The sequence below is a fragment of the Haliotis cracherodii genome, unplaced genomic scaffold (assembly GCF_022045235.1).
Source record: "Haliotis cracherodii isolate W230 unplaced genomic scaffold, xgHalCrac1.p SCAF_4, whole genome shotgun sequence".
Taxonomy (NCBI): Eukaryota; Metazoa; Mollusca; class Gastropoda; order Lepetellida; family Haliotidae; genus Haliotis; species Haliotis cracherodii.
In genome coordinates, this window is record NW_027266297.1 from 49,821,106 (window position 1) to 49,837,880 (window position 16,775).

General features: G+C 36.7%; 1 protein-coding gene across 2 annotated transcripts in view; it reads left to right on the plus strand.

The window, feature by feature from the left end:
- LOC139480579 (coiled-coil domain-containing protein 24-like) overlaps positions 1 to 16,775 on the plus strand; it is a 364,688-nt gene that overhangs the window by 297,410 nt on the left and 50,503 nt on the right. For both annotated transcript variants that reach the window (XM_071263719.1, XM_071263720.1), the window contains one exon: positions 15,022 to 15,111. In XM_071263719.1, coding sequence (XP_071119820.1) covers positions 15,022 to 15,111 — 90 coding nt within the window. The remainder of the gene's footprint in view (positions 1 to 15,021; positions 15,112 to 16,775) is intronic.

Below are 16,775 nucleotides of genomic sequence, written 5' to 3' on the forward strand. Positions count from 1 at the left end.
TTATTACCATTTAGGCTCATCTAAAGCAATGATTGGCCCCAGGTATTGGTGAGCTAGAGCCAATTTAACTTTATCTCATGACTATCGTTGAATCGCATAGTCATTTTGGCATAAAAAATCCCCCCTGTAGTAGCAGTTTAGGTAATAAATCCGGCTCCAGTGGAGTTGCGGCAGAACCCCCATTACCTATACTACTGATCAAGATGGATACACAACTCTTTATAGGGAACTAAATCAGGTAATTTAACTCCATGCTCTGTTTTGTTGGGTTGCACTCTTACTGGTGCTCCTTTACTAAATCCAAATGTTTCTGCTAAGTAATCATAAAAAACTAAACCATCTTCTCCAGCGCTTAATTTCAGCATCCCATTCGACTCATTTTGTGTGAGACTAACTCCAAAAAGCTTAAAAATTTCATCATTGAGTGAGGATACGCTGTAATACCCATCAGGTATATAGTGTATTAAAAAACTCCCTTAACTCTTTCAACACCGTAGGCCGGTTATCCGGCCAAGAAGCATCGAGTCCCCAGACACCGTTGGCCGGTTAACTGGCCAAGCTGTAGTCACGTCAAAATAATATATATTTTTGTGGACCTACCTGTGATATCATTCATTTATTAAATCTATCAAATTTCACAATGTCTGAATCACTTATTCCATTTCAATTTATCATTTTTTATCGATAAATTAAAAAAATATTCACTATTTCCCGCGATGTTATTGAAAATTAAATTCTCGGACACAAATTTCGACAACGGGTCCACATCGAACAAGTCAAAGAGCAAAATAAAGATGTTCTAAACAAATCTTTAAATATATTATACAAAGTAATAAATAAAATCAACAAAAATATATCTAAAAGTAATCAAACTTACATCTAAGTTATTATTTCCATCTTTTCGTGCGATCGCGTGTAATGTAAGTAAAAAAGACTTCTCGGCTTTCGTCGCCTTGAATTCTCGGCTCGGATACGATGTTTAATGCAAAAATAAATGCATGAAAAATCTTTGTCACAGCTCGTAAACTAGCACGATACATTCACAAAGTTTTATATTTTTAATATATATTGTGATTTCCTGCTTTAAACGTTCAGAATAACACGATTTAACAAACATCTTTTGCCAACTTCTGAAATTTATCAAACACGAGCTTGGTATCACAGCTGTAATTTGATTGGCTGCATTAGGTCATGTGCTCAAAATTGACCAATCACGAAACTTGTAGCAGATTTCGGCAAGAAAGCTGTCATTAGAAACCAATTTTAATCCAATGAAATCGCTTGTTATAACTATGAAAAAAAAACCAGGCGATGTTAGGCGTGTAGATGAAGGAATAAGCTTTCTAGCGATGTGTCATGCCATTCTTCGACAAACGTGTTATTCATACAAAGCCTCGGAAACGGGGGTATTTCTTCATGTAACTGAACGGACAGCCGCTGTTATCGGGAAATGGGTGTTGACAGAAACTATTTATAATTCTTTTTAAAATGATTTTCCAATTACGTAAAAATGAAAATAAAACAGAAATAGGTAAGTGGATTTTATGAAATCTTATATTTGCCGAAAATCGACAAGTTTTCGCTTCCTTGGTCCTTAATCTGGATGTTAACAACGTGTTAGCTTACATTTTTTATTTACAACGAACTTAATTAAGTTGTAAATGCATTATTTTAAATAATGTGAAACACATAACTTTCATATTTATAAACCATAGGATCAGACCTTTCAAATGGTGTATAACATGTAGTAGCAAATATATTTTACAAGCAGGTATTTTCTTTGATAAATGTTGGCTTCATCTATCCCACACAAGAGTCTCTGGGAACTTGGTGTCCCAGCAGTAAACACTTCTGGTTGACCGGTGTTGAAAGAGTTAATATGTTTTATCAAAGTATTTATATTGGTCCACCGCGGGTAATACGTTACATTGCATAGAGCGACTTCAAGTTGACCAGCTGAGTTATCGATAGTATGAAGCAGTTGAATAGACTGACCATTTGTTATTCCCGGGAGTTTTGCAAACATATTAAATATACAATGATACTATATCATAACTTGAATATGAAATCGACTTACATTACTAATCAGTTGATTTTAGTAAGTGCCTCTGGTGCTAATTTTTTTGTTAAATTCCCTGATATCTTGTAAAGTACAGGGTCTCGGCAACTAGCGATAAAATGGTGCATGATTGGTTCCACAATCAAATACAATTTTGACAGAACCAGTTAAACTTTGCCATATGGTGTGCCACAACAGGATGTGGTGTATCTCTTTATGCCCCAGTATTTGAACTAAATAAGTCTGTTTTATCATTTCACGTGTACAATCAGATTAGACATATACTTAAAGAAATTAGTGCTCCATTACCGCAGGATTGAGCATGGAATTCCACAAATAATCCATACGATAAGAAGGCCTTCGAACGTATTTGTAATGAATTTAATGTTTGTACGAGTAAAGATTGGCACATTAAAGGAATTAACCATGGTTTAGGCCTCCTGGGACACAGGGAAAATAACCGTCAAAGAAGAAAGTGATGATTTATTTAAAGAAAATAACAAAGGTCTGTTTTATGTGTTTAAGTTGTTGCATACGAGCAAACTTTACATAAGAATGTATGATTTTTTTCTAAAAACCCATCATTGGTATAAAGACTGGGAACTTTCGAGTAACGATTGGAGAGGAGATATTATGAGTTTTAAGAGTGGTTTAATTTATATTGTTACAAAATTTGTACAACGGAACGATACCGCAAACTCTTTGAATAAATTTCTTAATGATAAGATAGAAAATAAATTTACTAACCCAGGAGTTGTAAGAGTTAATGAATCAATAAGAACTGATGTATTGGCATAATACATGAACGGGAACAATCGTTTGTGGGACGGCGCTCGATGCACAAAAACAGTTTGTCGCAAACTTGGAGGATGCTATTAATTCACAAGTTGACATACCATCTTCTCTAAAACATTATCAAGATGTATTACAGTACGCTCAATCCAAAGTAGACATACGTTTATGCGCCGGGACTATGCATGTCTCCGAGTAATATGGAACTTGAGATCGGTCAAGTTATTGGTTATAATAATAAAATAAAACCAGGTATAAATTCAGATATTAACACCGAATTAATAACGCAAACAAACACAGGCGAAACGGGAATAGTCAAGCCACAGTCAACGCATGTTTCACAACCATCTACTTACGCACAACCACAAGTGCCACCCCATATTGCTGCGAAAAATCAACAACATATCGATGAAAAAACAGCTGGGAGTCACGGCTGGTTTACTCATGATTTGTTAAATAGTTCTTAGCGGATATGTACAACAGCCCTGCAATTGCTACGATCAGTGCCCACAAGTTTTGACTAAGCCAAGTGGTGGTCTTAGCTAATAAATTCAAGAGCTAGGAAACAATACTCCCTATTATACCGTGAATTGCAGACGCGGCTTTCCCAGCGAGCTTTCCCAGTGCTTCTCCTCATGCTTTTAAATGCTTTATTATCCACTCTTTTACACCATTTTTATCACTGGGGGGTGTACCACCTCCTGTACCACCACCACCGGTTAATGCAAGATTCAAAGTCGATATAATAAATCCCAATTCGGTTAAAATACTGGCAATGGTTATTCCCTGTTCTCTGAACAATGTTTTAATTTTATTGGCCAGTGTAGTATCATCGTTGAGGACTTGATTGATAGTTTCTCAAATTTGACTGATTTGTGAACAAAGTGCCTTTCTATTAGTGGAAGCCGCTTCGAGGCGGGCTGATGTTTCGTCTTCTAAGTTATGGAATCTTTCTGCAACGCGGCGTCTACTGAATTCATCACCCGCCTAGTCAAGTTTTGTTTTCTCATAAGCTATATGCTTGTCGAGTTTGGATAGCTTGGCTATATTATTGATGAGTTCTCCCCGCATTGTTTGCATTGCTTTGTCAAGGCCTCGTAATTCCCTAATACTGAACTCCGAGGATGGTACCTGTAACGTGGAATTATTGTAGTATGTATCCAAGATTTCTCCGAGGCCAGCTTCGAGCTTTCTTCCAAATTATCTTTATATATAGTACCGAGTTCAGCACGCACAGTCTGAAGAACCTTAGTAGTCTTCACAGAAAGTTTTCCTCGTGTGTAGTCCACAAAACCTAATTCATTACGAACAGTGTTGATACCGTGTTTACTGGCTATCGTAGACAAGGCTAGGGGCTTACGAGTACGAGAATTCACAAGATCAATATCCGGAGAGCCACGCAGTCGCAATATTCCTTTACTATCTATCGTAAACTTTGAATAGTCACGACCTATTGGGCTTTCTTTTAAGGCATCGTAATAATCATTAACGGTTGATTGTAAAAATTTCATAAGATTCATAAAGCTGGTTTCATCAGTACCCTCTTCCATTGTACTAAGGTTATCAAAGTCATCTAGATTAAAATCATCCATTTTTATATGAAACATAAGGGTACATAATTTGAATATAACAATGTCTGCGCAATATGGACGCAAGTTGATTCACGATTAAAATTAGCGGTATGACGTTTTGAGTATTGACGACAGCGATTTATATTTCTGTTACATGGATCTCTGGAGAACGGCTAAAGAACGCGAAAACTTACAATACCAAGGTATTTGTAATCAGAACACATTGAGACTGCGTGTAGGTGCTGATAGTGGTGAGATACAGATAACGAAGCACCAGGAAGCGGCTGGTAAATTAAACATATATTTGTATGTGATTATGGACGCACAACTTAATATACAGAACGGATGATTCGTGCAAGCGATCTATTAATAATCTTTTACCTAAAGAACTGAACTGCACTGCAAAGTTGATCCGGGCGATCGTTTACAAGACTGTTTACGAGCATGTCACGAAAAATACAAAGGAGAATCAACCCTTTTCATAATAGATGACTGCAGTGTGAGTAAAGAACTTACCAAACAGAAAGATATGCTTTCATATTCAGCATTCTCCGGTCGGCATACTCAGCATAGCATTTGGGTACTTACTCAAAAGTACTCTGTTCTGGAAGATCTGAGAGAGCAGACCAAATGGGTAGCCCTGTTTCATTGCAAAGACCAAGATTCATTTGAGGAATGTCTACGCGAAAATGATGTTATTTATAACAAGCTTGAACGAGATAAATTCAAAAAGCTGTTTGCAGAAACGAAGCATTGTAAAAACCGATCAACCAGCTGCTTATGCCATTGCTTAGCAAAAATATAGCAAAAATATAGCAAAAATAGCAGCTGCTAAGCAAAAATATAGCAAAAATACCAACTGCTAAGCAAAAATATAGCAAAATTAGCAAAAATAGCAAAAAAATACGATAAATTGAACATTAGCGGTTTGTAATAATGTGGTTTGAAATCCTCATTCTTTCCCAAAAGTTTATTATTTCAGGCTGTATTGGATATGTCATATTTTATTATGTTAGACTTAAATATCTCCTTAGGTATTACATTATGGAATGCGATGAACTCTTCGAACAAATGCTCAAAGAACCTGATCAACATGCATATCAACATACAGATAATTTTTTTGATAAACGTAGAGAAAGACTCTCTGCTTTGGTAGCTGGTGGAAAATGTTCCCAATATTTGGGGAAAATTATACCACTGAAAAAATTGATAACATGACCGATGAAGTAATTAAAAAACTGTACGCGCGTTACGAGTCTAGACTGGGAGCTACCATGACTAAAACAATAGGTTCGGCTATGTTACAACTATACACAGTCGTAGTTAGTACGTTTCTTCCTATCCCAGCAGAACATCGCATGTATTTATGCAAATCTCTCGAGAAAGACCCATTCATCGAACACGCTATAAGCACAGTAAGCTGTGAGTTTTACCATAAATACGGACTGATCTTAGCTCCGATGACCCCCCGCTTTAATAACGGCTAGGTATTGTCAATTTCAACATAAGTGCCGACTTACTAATAATGGAGACTCAAGTGACACCACAGATTGTGGAAACACAAGAACAAGTACAAACCCTGATTGTATCACAGATTGTGGAAACACAATCACAACAAGTGAACGAGGAAATAACCCCGATTGTGAAATCACAATTGAATGAGGAAATACCAGCGATTGCGAAATCACAAACCAGAGTGACTAAGAATCCTTTGAAAATCGCCGCTTGTAGGAAGGGTGCGCTAGCGAGGAAGGCAAAACTAATGCACAATACTGAACATAGTCGTCCGATTGAAACTTGGGCTCCCTATGCTCTAGGAGTTGTTGCTGTAGCGGTGGTATGATTATTTTATAAGACCGGAGAAGAGAAAATGTCACCCCCGATTACACAACAAGAAGTTCAATTAGAGGTAAGCCCTCATATAATGTTATAATGACTACTCCAGTTATAGACAGTAAAATATTGGTAAACACAACGTATCATTCAGCAGTGGTCAGCGGCTTGGCCATTGGCTATGCCGATATGGCTAAAATGATTACCAGAGCCACACCACCCAAGCTAGATGTTAATGGTTATGATATCGGTATGATCATTCTTGATATTGGATTGGCAATGGCAACAAAAGATATGTTAATCTAACAAGGACTTATCCAAGGAGACATAATGAAGTAACTAAACATTTGAATATTTTATATTATTGAACATTTGAATATTTTATATTCATATAAATATGGCAACAATTGTGATGATGGTTGGCGGAGCTATTGTTAATGCTCTAGCTTTTTCAGGGAGTAATTATTTATTTTCTACTCTGAGGGAATCAAACGCTAAAGAAGTTGAAGAGGAGCGTAAATGACATAATAAAGCATTAGAACAACTCGAAGCAGCCCAGTCACAATGGGCCAGACAGAGGATGTTGAGATTAGATTTTATTAATGATGAACTGTGTAAACAAGGACATTCAATTCAAACGTTTGTGGATGTTGAATCTGCCATGCACGAATACTTCCTTGTCTATCGAATGAAACTTGACCCAATACAGAGACCCAACAATAAGTCAGTTTTATACACCGCCAGAGGCTCAGAAAGACAGAGAGATAAAATTTATAGCTTTGGGATTGTCTACCATGGCTATTTTTAGCTATGTTCTATTGCGTATCTGGCTGTTCAGCTTTGTCGCGATGACTGTTGTCTATTTTTAGCTATTACGTATCAACTAATCTATAAATAGTGATGACAGCTATGACTCACCAGTGAATATGTGATTTACCTTTTAGACAAATGATATGATATGTGTATAACCATGAATCTGTGCAGATATACACTCATGGGGAAATCAATTCAATGTCAGAAGCCATTTGTGGGTGTTCACTGTGGGACCCATTCTTATTACATCAGACAGGGTTATAAAAATTATGTTTGTTCTATATGTGGGATTGGGGTCAAAGGTAGTTACTGTTTATGTAAGAGTCACGGTGCTGATAGGGTCAGGAAGGCAGATTATTTATGCGAGGAAGAGAGATAACATCAAGGAGAGGAATAGGTTGAGGAGAATACGTATTTAGATATGAAAAACAACCATTTAGACATTTGAATCATTTTGTATATACCATTAACCCTTTCGCCCCGACTGCCCGATTTATCGGGCAGCATAAACCGTGTCCCAGTAACCGGCTGCCCGAAAAATCGGGCGACAACTGTCCAAGCCCCACACACAGCTGCCCGATAAATCGGGCGGCGCGAGCGTGTTTACAAAATCACTCTTTCTACTTCCTTTCTCGTGTGTAATCTCGTTCTAAATATGGAAACGAGATCTACACGTGATTGACACGTCATTCTATGGAATTTCCCCGTCTTTTTGGCGCGAAAATCGCGTATGTCACCTGTTTTCGCGACAGGTATTTTTCTCGCTTGAATCGTAATTCAAGCGTAATGGCGGCCAACTACGATTCGGATAGCGATCAGATGATTAACAACGACTCTATCGGGAATAATAATGTGTTTGAATTGAATAATTTAAGCGAAGGGGAGAGGGAATTTCGCGAATATTTTGGTGAAGATTTTGACAGTTTCGACGAGGTGTCCCCCCCCCCCCCCCCCGCCAACTTTCAAGAATGGGGGTGGCAGAGGGACCACAACGGTGGAGACATGAGGGATTTTGAAGAGGCGACCGGACTCAAGAATATATATATTGACACGGTGAGTGAAGAGTCATGCTATTGATTTTTTCCAACTATTTTACAATGATTCTGTGTTCGAACAGATTATCAGTGCGACGAATGAGCGATCACAACAACAACAAAGGTGAGTGGCATGACGTATCTGTTTCTTTTTTTTTTAATTTATTTTTCTGATCGCAATCCGAATTGTAGTTTGCCGGTTTGTCGTATGTCCTTATATTTCGCTCAATTTGAATAAAATTTATTTCTATATTCATGTTTGTTTTCTTGTTTTTTACATCTTAATTTAAATTTTAGTAACTGTAAAAATTATTCATTTATTAATTGATTTAATAAGGTAATGATTTAATTCATTATGCGATTGTAAATTGCAGTGTATTGTAAATATGTTATCACAACTTTTATATTTGCAGAATTTGAATTTACGATCTTTCTGTCCTTTTACAATCTTTCCCTCTTCAGATCAATCTGTGATATCTTCCCTGTGATGTCATTCTTATAGTAGCTGTGGTTCAATGTTCAGGTAATGTGATAAATTACTTTTTAAAAACTTAAATACTTAATTTTTGTTTCAAATCCTGAAAAAGAACAAAATAAATCAAATATTTGTGTTTTTACCTGTGTTAACGAGTTTACCTGCGTTAACAAGTTTACCTAAGAGGCTGTAGGTGTATCATAAGTAATATGTGACATCAGTATAGAAAACAAAGTCAGTACCAAGAGTTGTAAACTTGTTTATTTGTTTACAGATGTGCATGAAGAGAATACCTGTAACACCTGTGATTACCTGTGCCGTCCAAGATGACAAGACCACTGTGTTATGTTTACCTTGTATCTGTGATTTATTTTTGTGATTTTTAATACAATTTGAGCCAAAATTCATTGTCTGTTTTCATTTTTTCAGTGTTTTCAAGTTTTATTTCACTTGTAAACACCTGTAATTAGATAATGACAAAGGTTAGAGACAATAACTACAAAGAATATTAAAGTATACTTAATCCTCTTTACAATGGTATATGATAAATGTATATTAAAAGCAAGTTTCTGGTAGAAAAAGTGCATCAAAAATGATGGTGTGATTTTCCAATAATACTGCCAGGGAGGCCAGTGTGCAGGCCTTGTCAGTGTCAGGGACTGCAGGGTTTCAAGGGACATAACTCTGGGGCAGCCAGTGATGAAAGAGTTAAATCACAATGGTTTTTGTCAGAGATGAGAAGGCTTTGGCAAAACAACGTGGTCTACATGGATATTCTCGATTGAGAAAAGCTGAATTGATTGATTTACTCGGTTTGGAATACAACAAACCCCAGACTGTTAGAGAACTCAAAGGTCAAGCGAAAAAAGTGGGCTGAGAGGTTATTCTCGAATGAGAAAAGCTTAATTGATCACTTTTCTAGATAATAATCGATCAGTTAATGATGTTGTTGATAATAATGAGTTAAAATTTGTACCTACAACCAACGTTGATGGAAGATGGATATTAATTCCAACATGGATGTTAATGATGTTTACCCCATCGTATCGAGCAAAATTAACGAGGAGTTAGATGATTAAAATAGTATAAAATACCAACTGATGGTTAAAATGTCATTGAGTAAAAGTAACGCAGACGATAGCGCTGAATATACTGAACCTTATTTCCGGAGCAATCAAGAAGTTATAACCGAATCCGATACTATAAGCACATCATTAGATACATCAATTCAGAGGATACAAGAAACTTTAGAATGTTGGACTAATAGAGGTTCGGGTTGGGGTGTGGATAAAATCAATAGTTTATATTTAGAATCTAAATATAAACTATTGATTTTATCCACACCCCAACCCGAACCTCTTTGAAAGGCATATAAGTTGCTATATCTAAATTTTAGATATAGCAACTTATATGCCTTTCAAAGGCTGATCTTCGATTTACCTCTGTATTATAAAAAGAAAAAAGCTGTAATTAATGTAAAAAATAAAGGCGATGACTGGTTAAGAATGATGATAAGATCTGCATTGTTCCCCGTAGATTCTAAAATTGCAAATAGACCTTCTAGCTATCCCCAAAACGATGGACTCAACTTCGATGGTATAGATGAACCTACACCAATATCACAAATTGATAAGGTGGAAAAGCAAAATAATTTAGCTATAAATGTTTTTGGACATTCTAAAGGAATTGTTGTACACATGATAAGCTCCGCTCCGGAACATATCCCTAGAATCAATTCATTTCTGATCGAAAAAGATGGAAAGTATAATTATACGTGGATAAAGGGTTTAAACAGGCTATTATACGATCAAACTAAACATGAGGAAAAGAAATATTTCTGCGAAAGATGCCTACATGGGTACAGATGTCCCGATGCAGCGGGAAAGTTCCTAGAATATCTACAAAATGAAGAGAGAATAATCAGGGAAAAATTATCGTGTAAGAAACCCATGTGTATGACGAGGGATGATTGGAGGGCCCATAAGAAGTCAACGAGTTGTCATGTTTGTAATAAACCCCTGGATGGGGATTCCGTAAGAGATCATTGCCACGTCACGGGTAATTATCGGGGAGCCGCGCATAACGAGTGTAACTTGAAACTAAAAATGAATTCTCAATCAATACCCATCCCCTTTGTGTTTCACAACCTTAGGGGATACGATTCACATCTCATTAAGCAAGCTATCTCAAAGACCGACGGTGGTTTAACGTGCATTCCTGATAATATGGAAAAATACATATCATTCTCGTTGACTAAACCTATACATTATAGGGACAAGGATGGGAAATCTAGAATAAAGCAAAGTAATGGACTTAGATTCATAGACTCCGTACAGTTTCTGTTATCTTCCTTGGACAATTTAGCTAATGCGAACAATCCCGATGACTTCGCGATAGCAAATCAATATACAGATAAGATAACTCGTCATTTGCTGCTGAGAAAAGGTGTATATCCTTACGAATATATGGATGATTGGTCTAGATTCGAAGAAACTGAATTACCACCCCTCGAATCATTCTATAGTAACTTAACAGAATCTAAAATAACAGATACTGATTATGAACATGCTCTGACGGCCTGGGATAAATTAAGTTGTAAGAATTTAGGCGATTATCACGATCTGTACTTAAAAACCGATGAACTGTTACTCGCCGATATATTCGAGATATTTAGAAAGACATGTTTAAAACAATACAGCTTGGACCCGGCATGGTACTATTCCAGTCCCGGACTATCGTGGGATGCATTGTTGAAGAAGACCGGCGTAGAACTAAAACTACTCACCGATTACGATATGCACTTGTTTATTGAGATAGGATTAAGAGGGGGTATATCGATGGCAGCGAAAAGGTATTCTAGGCTAATAATAAATTAGTGGAAGGATACGATCCGAGTAAACCCGACACTCACATATTATATCTCGACGCTAACAATTTGTACGGATGGGCTATGAGTCAACCTTTACCCACGGGTGGTTTTGAGTGGGTCGATGATATCAATGTGAATGATATCCATAATAATGATGAGAATAAAGGGTACATACTAGAAGTTGACTTGGAATATCCAAGTTCGTTACATAAAGACCATAACAGTTATTCGCTTGCTCCCGAAAGATTAATGGTCAATAAAGATTGGATGTCGGAATATCAACGCTCCTTGATGGTAATAGTAGGTTCGTTAACATAGAAAAACTCGTATGGATGGATAAGACAAAATAAATAGTTCACTACAGAAATCTCCAGTTGTATCTATCGTTAGGTATGAAACTTTAGAAAATACACAGAGTTTTAAAGTTTGATCAAAGCCCTTGGATGGAGCCCTATATAAGGTTGAACACAGATTTAAGAAAGATAGCTACCAGCGATTTCGAACAGAATCTGTATATGCTCATGAATAACTCAGTATTTGGTAAAACTATGGAGAATCTAAGGAAGCATGTTGATGTTAAATTAGTCAGATCTAATGAGGAAGAAAGACTCAGGAAACTTATAGCCAGTCCGGCTTTTAACAGAAGCAAGATATTCGATAACGACTTAGCCGCGTTGCATATGCAGAAGAGTAATATAAAATTCAACAGACCGGTGTACGTCGGTATGAGTATTCTCGACTTGTCAAAACACTTAATGTATGACTTTTATTACAACGAACTTAAGAAGCAATACGGCGATAGATGCGAGGTGTTATATACCGACACAGATTCTTTGTTGATGGAAATACAAACCGAGGATGTGTATAAAGATATGGCAGAAAAAATAGATATGTACGACACGAGCGATTACCCAAAAGATAATCCACTGCACAGCGTAGTAAATAAAAAGGTGTTAGGTAAGATGAAGGATGAATGTGCTGGGACTCCTATAGCGGAGTATGTAGGATTAAGACCTAAGATGTATTCTATAAGTCTATATTCTAAGTCTGATAATGGATAGATAAGAAAAGCTAAGGGTGTTAAGAAGTATGTGGTAAAAAAGCATATCAAACACGAACAGTATAAAGAAGCATTATTCAACGATAGAACGTTCAAACACGAGATGAACTCTTTAAGAAGTTACAATCATAGGATATATGGATTAAGAATGAACAAGACATCATTATCCCCCTTAGATACAAAGAGATGGATGATAATGATGGTGTAACTACCTATGCTTATGGATATGGTGGTAATACCGTACCGAACTATGAACAACTCTTCTCGTACAAATGCCCTACCCGGTCCATCTTGAAGATAATAAAGAATAGGCTCTCCTTTTTTCATAACCAATCGACTAATGTTATACGTCTTAAGGGACCAAATCGGATCGGTTGCGCAACGTAGGCCTCCCTCGAGTTCACCGGGCTGGTGTAAATAACTTACCCTTACTCTATCCGGAAGTTTTCGTTCTTTGCCTCTCCTCGGTGCTGAAGATTCGGAAGTCACGGATTTCATTTTAATAGCATCGGATGGCTTCTTCCCTATTAATCTCGTTACTTCATTTTTCAGCGCTGATACAACATCTGATAATCGTGTCACCCATTCGGTTGATCTCAATCGCTCGGATTTCATTTCGATCCCATACTGATAGCCAAACAAACGTTCCGCTAATGTCCTGTTAAATCTTTCGACAATAGCTTGACTACGGTGGGCCTCCCTTTCACCACGCCTGATTTCGACATCGTGCTTTGTCAACAGTTTAGTTACCGATCCCATAAACTCGCGACCGGGATCTCCTTGAAATAGCTTAGGCCATTTTAGTGGTCCGCGTTTATATATGCGGTTCAGTGCATTAGCTACTTCTGTTGAATCGTTTGATATTAATGGCTCAGCCTCTTTGTATCGACTAGCCACATCCACTACTGTTAAAGCGTATTCATACGTTTTGTGTTTTACCTTATCGTGGGAAAGAAACAAGAGGTCAGCCTGATGAACTTCATTTGTTGTAAAAATATCAAACTTCTTCCTCGGTATATAACGCGGTGCCGGTAAATATATTTGCCACAACGCTTGTTTCTTTAACCAATCCTTGGCCACATCTTTAGATACCTTAGCCGCGGTGGCTAATTTTTTTATTGCTCCTATACCTTTCCAATATCCTCTTGGGCTATAGTAAATTTTATTCATTATTAATTAATATTGATGTTTCTTTTAATACAAATCATGACTATTGTTGAATCGCATCATCATTTACACATAAAAAATTCCCCCTGTAGTAGCAGTATAGGTATATAAATCCGGCTCCAGTGGAGTTGCGGCAGAACCCCTATTACCTATACTACTCATGCTATATAAGGAGAATTTGTTTTAGTTTTCGTGTTGAAATAAAATCATTTTCTCGTGTTATCCGCCGAATCACGTCCCTGACAACTTTCTTATCAAAGGAATCTAACTTTAATTACCTATCCTGTTTTGAGATGCACCCCTGTGTTTTTATGAGAGTTCAAAATCTTAACTACCGTATGTTTGGGAAGCTGTAACGCATGTTGTTCTTAATGTTGTTCTTTTCATGTACTTTGAAATGTCAAAGAAGGGCAAACCTGTTTCACTTTCAGCCTTGAAGTATTCAAATATTTTAACAACAAAACCTTTCGCATCAGCGGAAAGATGCTTGCGCTGAGACATCATGAAATCTAACGCTAACACTGTATTCGTGCGTGCGTGATTCCCGTGCAACCTTTCGAGTTGAGTTGATTGGTTCAACTGTGTCATATGGCCCTGTGACGCAGGAGTAGCATTATGCAGATGGCTGTTACAATGAATGCTTGTTCCACCCATGACGAACAGGTCTGGTTGTCGATGAAATTTCGTGATAGCTAAATAGACAGATTTCTTTATCCAGTTATGTACTCCAACTTTGACTGGAGTGGGTCCAATAGTTTTTCAGATATTGTAGTAAACGTCGGTACCTTAAATTAACTTCCAGACTATAATAGAGGTAGAATTGTTAGCATTATTAACAATGATAATTATTGTTTTTATGTATATATTTTATGTGAGCTTTACCTCACTGGCCATCCATTATTCTTATAAAGCACCCTGAAAATGATTACTTGAACGGAAATAAAAATGTTTGAAAATAAAAAGTTATTCACTATGTACTTGTCATGTTTACAGTCAGGTCTGCTTAGATTAAAACAAGTTGAATGTAGAATGTAGAAGACTTTTTCCAAATTCTGAATTAAAGATGAGGTTCATCTTGTGCATCTTGGACCTACTTGATACGATGATAGGTACTACTTTGTAAATATGTCATCATGCACAGTTTTGAAATATCGTTCTCAATAACAAAAAATGTCGATGTGATAAAATGTTGATCTATTTTGATATTATGTTTACAAAATATCTTACCAGTTATTCAGCTTAATGTATAGGACGTGAGTTATTTTTTGAATATTGCAATGTAAAAACAAACATATGGGCCAGAGGCCTTTGTAAAACAAAAATTGTTTGACTTTTTATTTTATTTTAGTATACCATTCCAAGACTTAGGTGAAGAGATGCTGAGAATGAGAAACAAGCTGAACTATCTACAGCTGGATGATGTTGTGCAACATCTTAGGTAAGCATTGCTGAGACTGGGAAACAAGCTGAACTAATAACTGAACCTTTAATAGTCAAATGTGTAATATCAAAAGTAAATTTTTAAAAGAAATTACAAACTAATGTCTCAACACTTACACATATCTTTTGATCTACTACAGGGAAAATCTAAGTGAAAATATATACATTTTGATTAATGTGCTATAATTTACAACAAATATTCGAAATTTTACTGCAATGAATGAAGCAACAATTGATATTTCAGAATCATTTTTTTCAAACTGTTTAGTGTCCCTACTGTTAAACCAGTGTTCATCCTAGTCTTTATACAAAGTGGGCCTATGGCCCACCTGTCTTCAGTTATGTGGGCCATGTAGAAAATATTGTGTCCATGTCAAATTGCTGTGATTTGTTAGCCATACAGTATTTAGTACCAATATTTGAGAGTATGAGTTCACTAACTAACTTTTTTCGTAATCCAACACAGGTAAGGTCAACAATTCACACACAAAGAAAGAAAAAAAAGCAAGACCTGTTCAACACATTTATTGAACAATTAACAACAATTCAAAATGAATTTGTGAAACAAAATATCAATATATAATACCCAATCTCAATGTTCGTTAGGTTTTATCCCAAGGCTAAGGGTTTTAAGTGTCATAGAAACCTGAGGGAAAGTGTCTTATCTAACTTATAACCGCCATGGTCTAGTGGTAGAGTGTCCGCCTGGAGAACGGAAGGTCCCCAACCGCGTCGTACCAAAAGACGTTAAAAGATGGTACTTGTTGTTACTATAATCAAGCTTTTGTCCCGTGTTTGGGAACTTGATTATACCTTAATAAGAAGAAAAGGACCGATTACAATCAAGCAGTTTACTGTCAGTGGTATTGTGTCTTATAATACAGAATAAAAGAGATAGAATAGCAGTACATGGTACATAGAATGATAATAGTATAAATACATAAAACATATAGAATAATGATTGAACAGTCGAATAAGCAACGGTTATAATACTTGAGGGGGAGAGCTGGAAAGGTAGGGGATATAGCTGTAGGTAGAGCTAAGCACACTTTCATGTCTACAGAGAGCATTAAATCATGACACCAACATTATGACCTGTGCATTTGTAAGTAACGTCACTATAAATACGCTTTGCTTATTACATCTGAAGTGAGACGCGCTATTTACTAAATGTAGAAATACATATACACTACTGCAGGTTCAGCTTAAGACGGGTTCATTCCCCTTACACGCATGGGCAACGCGTAACGCAACCAGTGTGCAACGCGTGACACACTCATTAGAGGGGGAACAAACTTTTGACCAAAGGAGGACCCGTCTTAAGCTGAACCTGGAGGTGGTAACAAGGAGAGAAAATTTTGTTATCCTGACGAAAAATGATAATACACATGTATTTGCTAATGTCTCCTTTCTTTATGTGATTTTGTGGGAATAACATGAATACTGTTGTGATTAAATAGATCTGTCTTGTTTTATACGACCATTGCTTCTAAATCCGATGGTGTTAAGAGAATACATGGTCCTGGAACATGTTATTGCAATTGAAATGATTTTATTGTGATTTGACATTAACCGTCTCTAGTACTACTTTCAGTGATAATATGTATGAGGTTTGGCGGCGCATTGTTTTTATTGGACCCCAATTACTTTATGATGACTTGG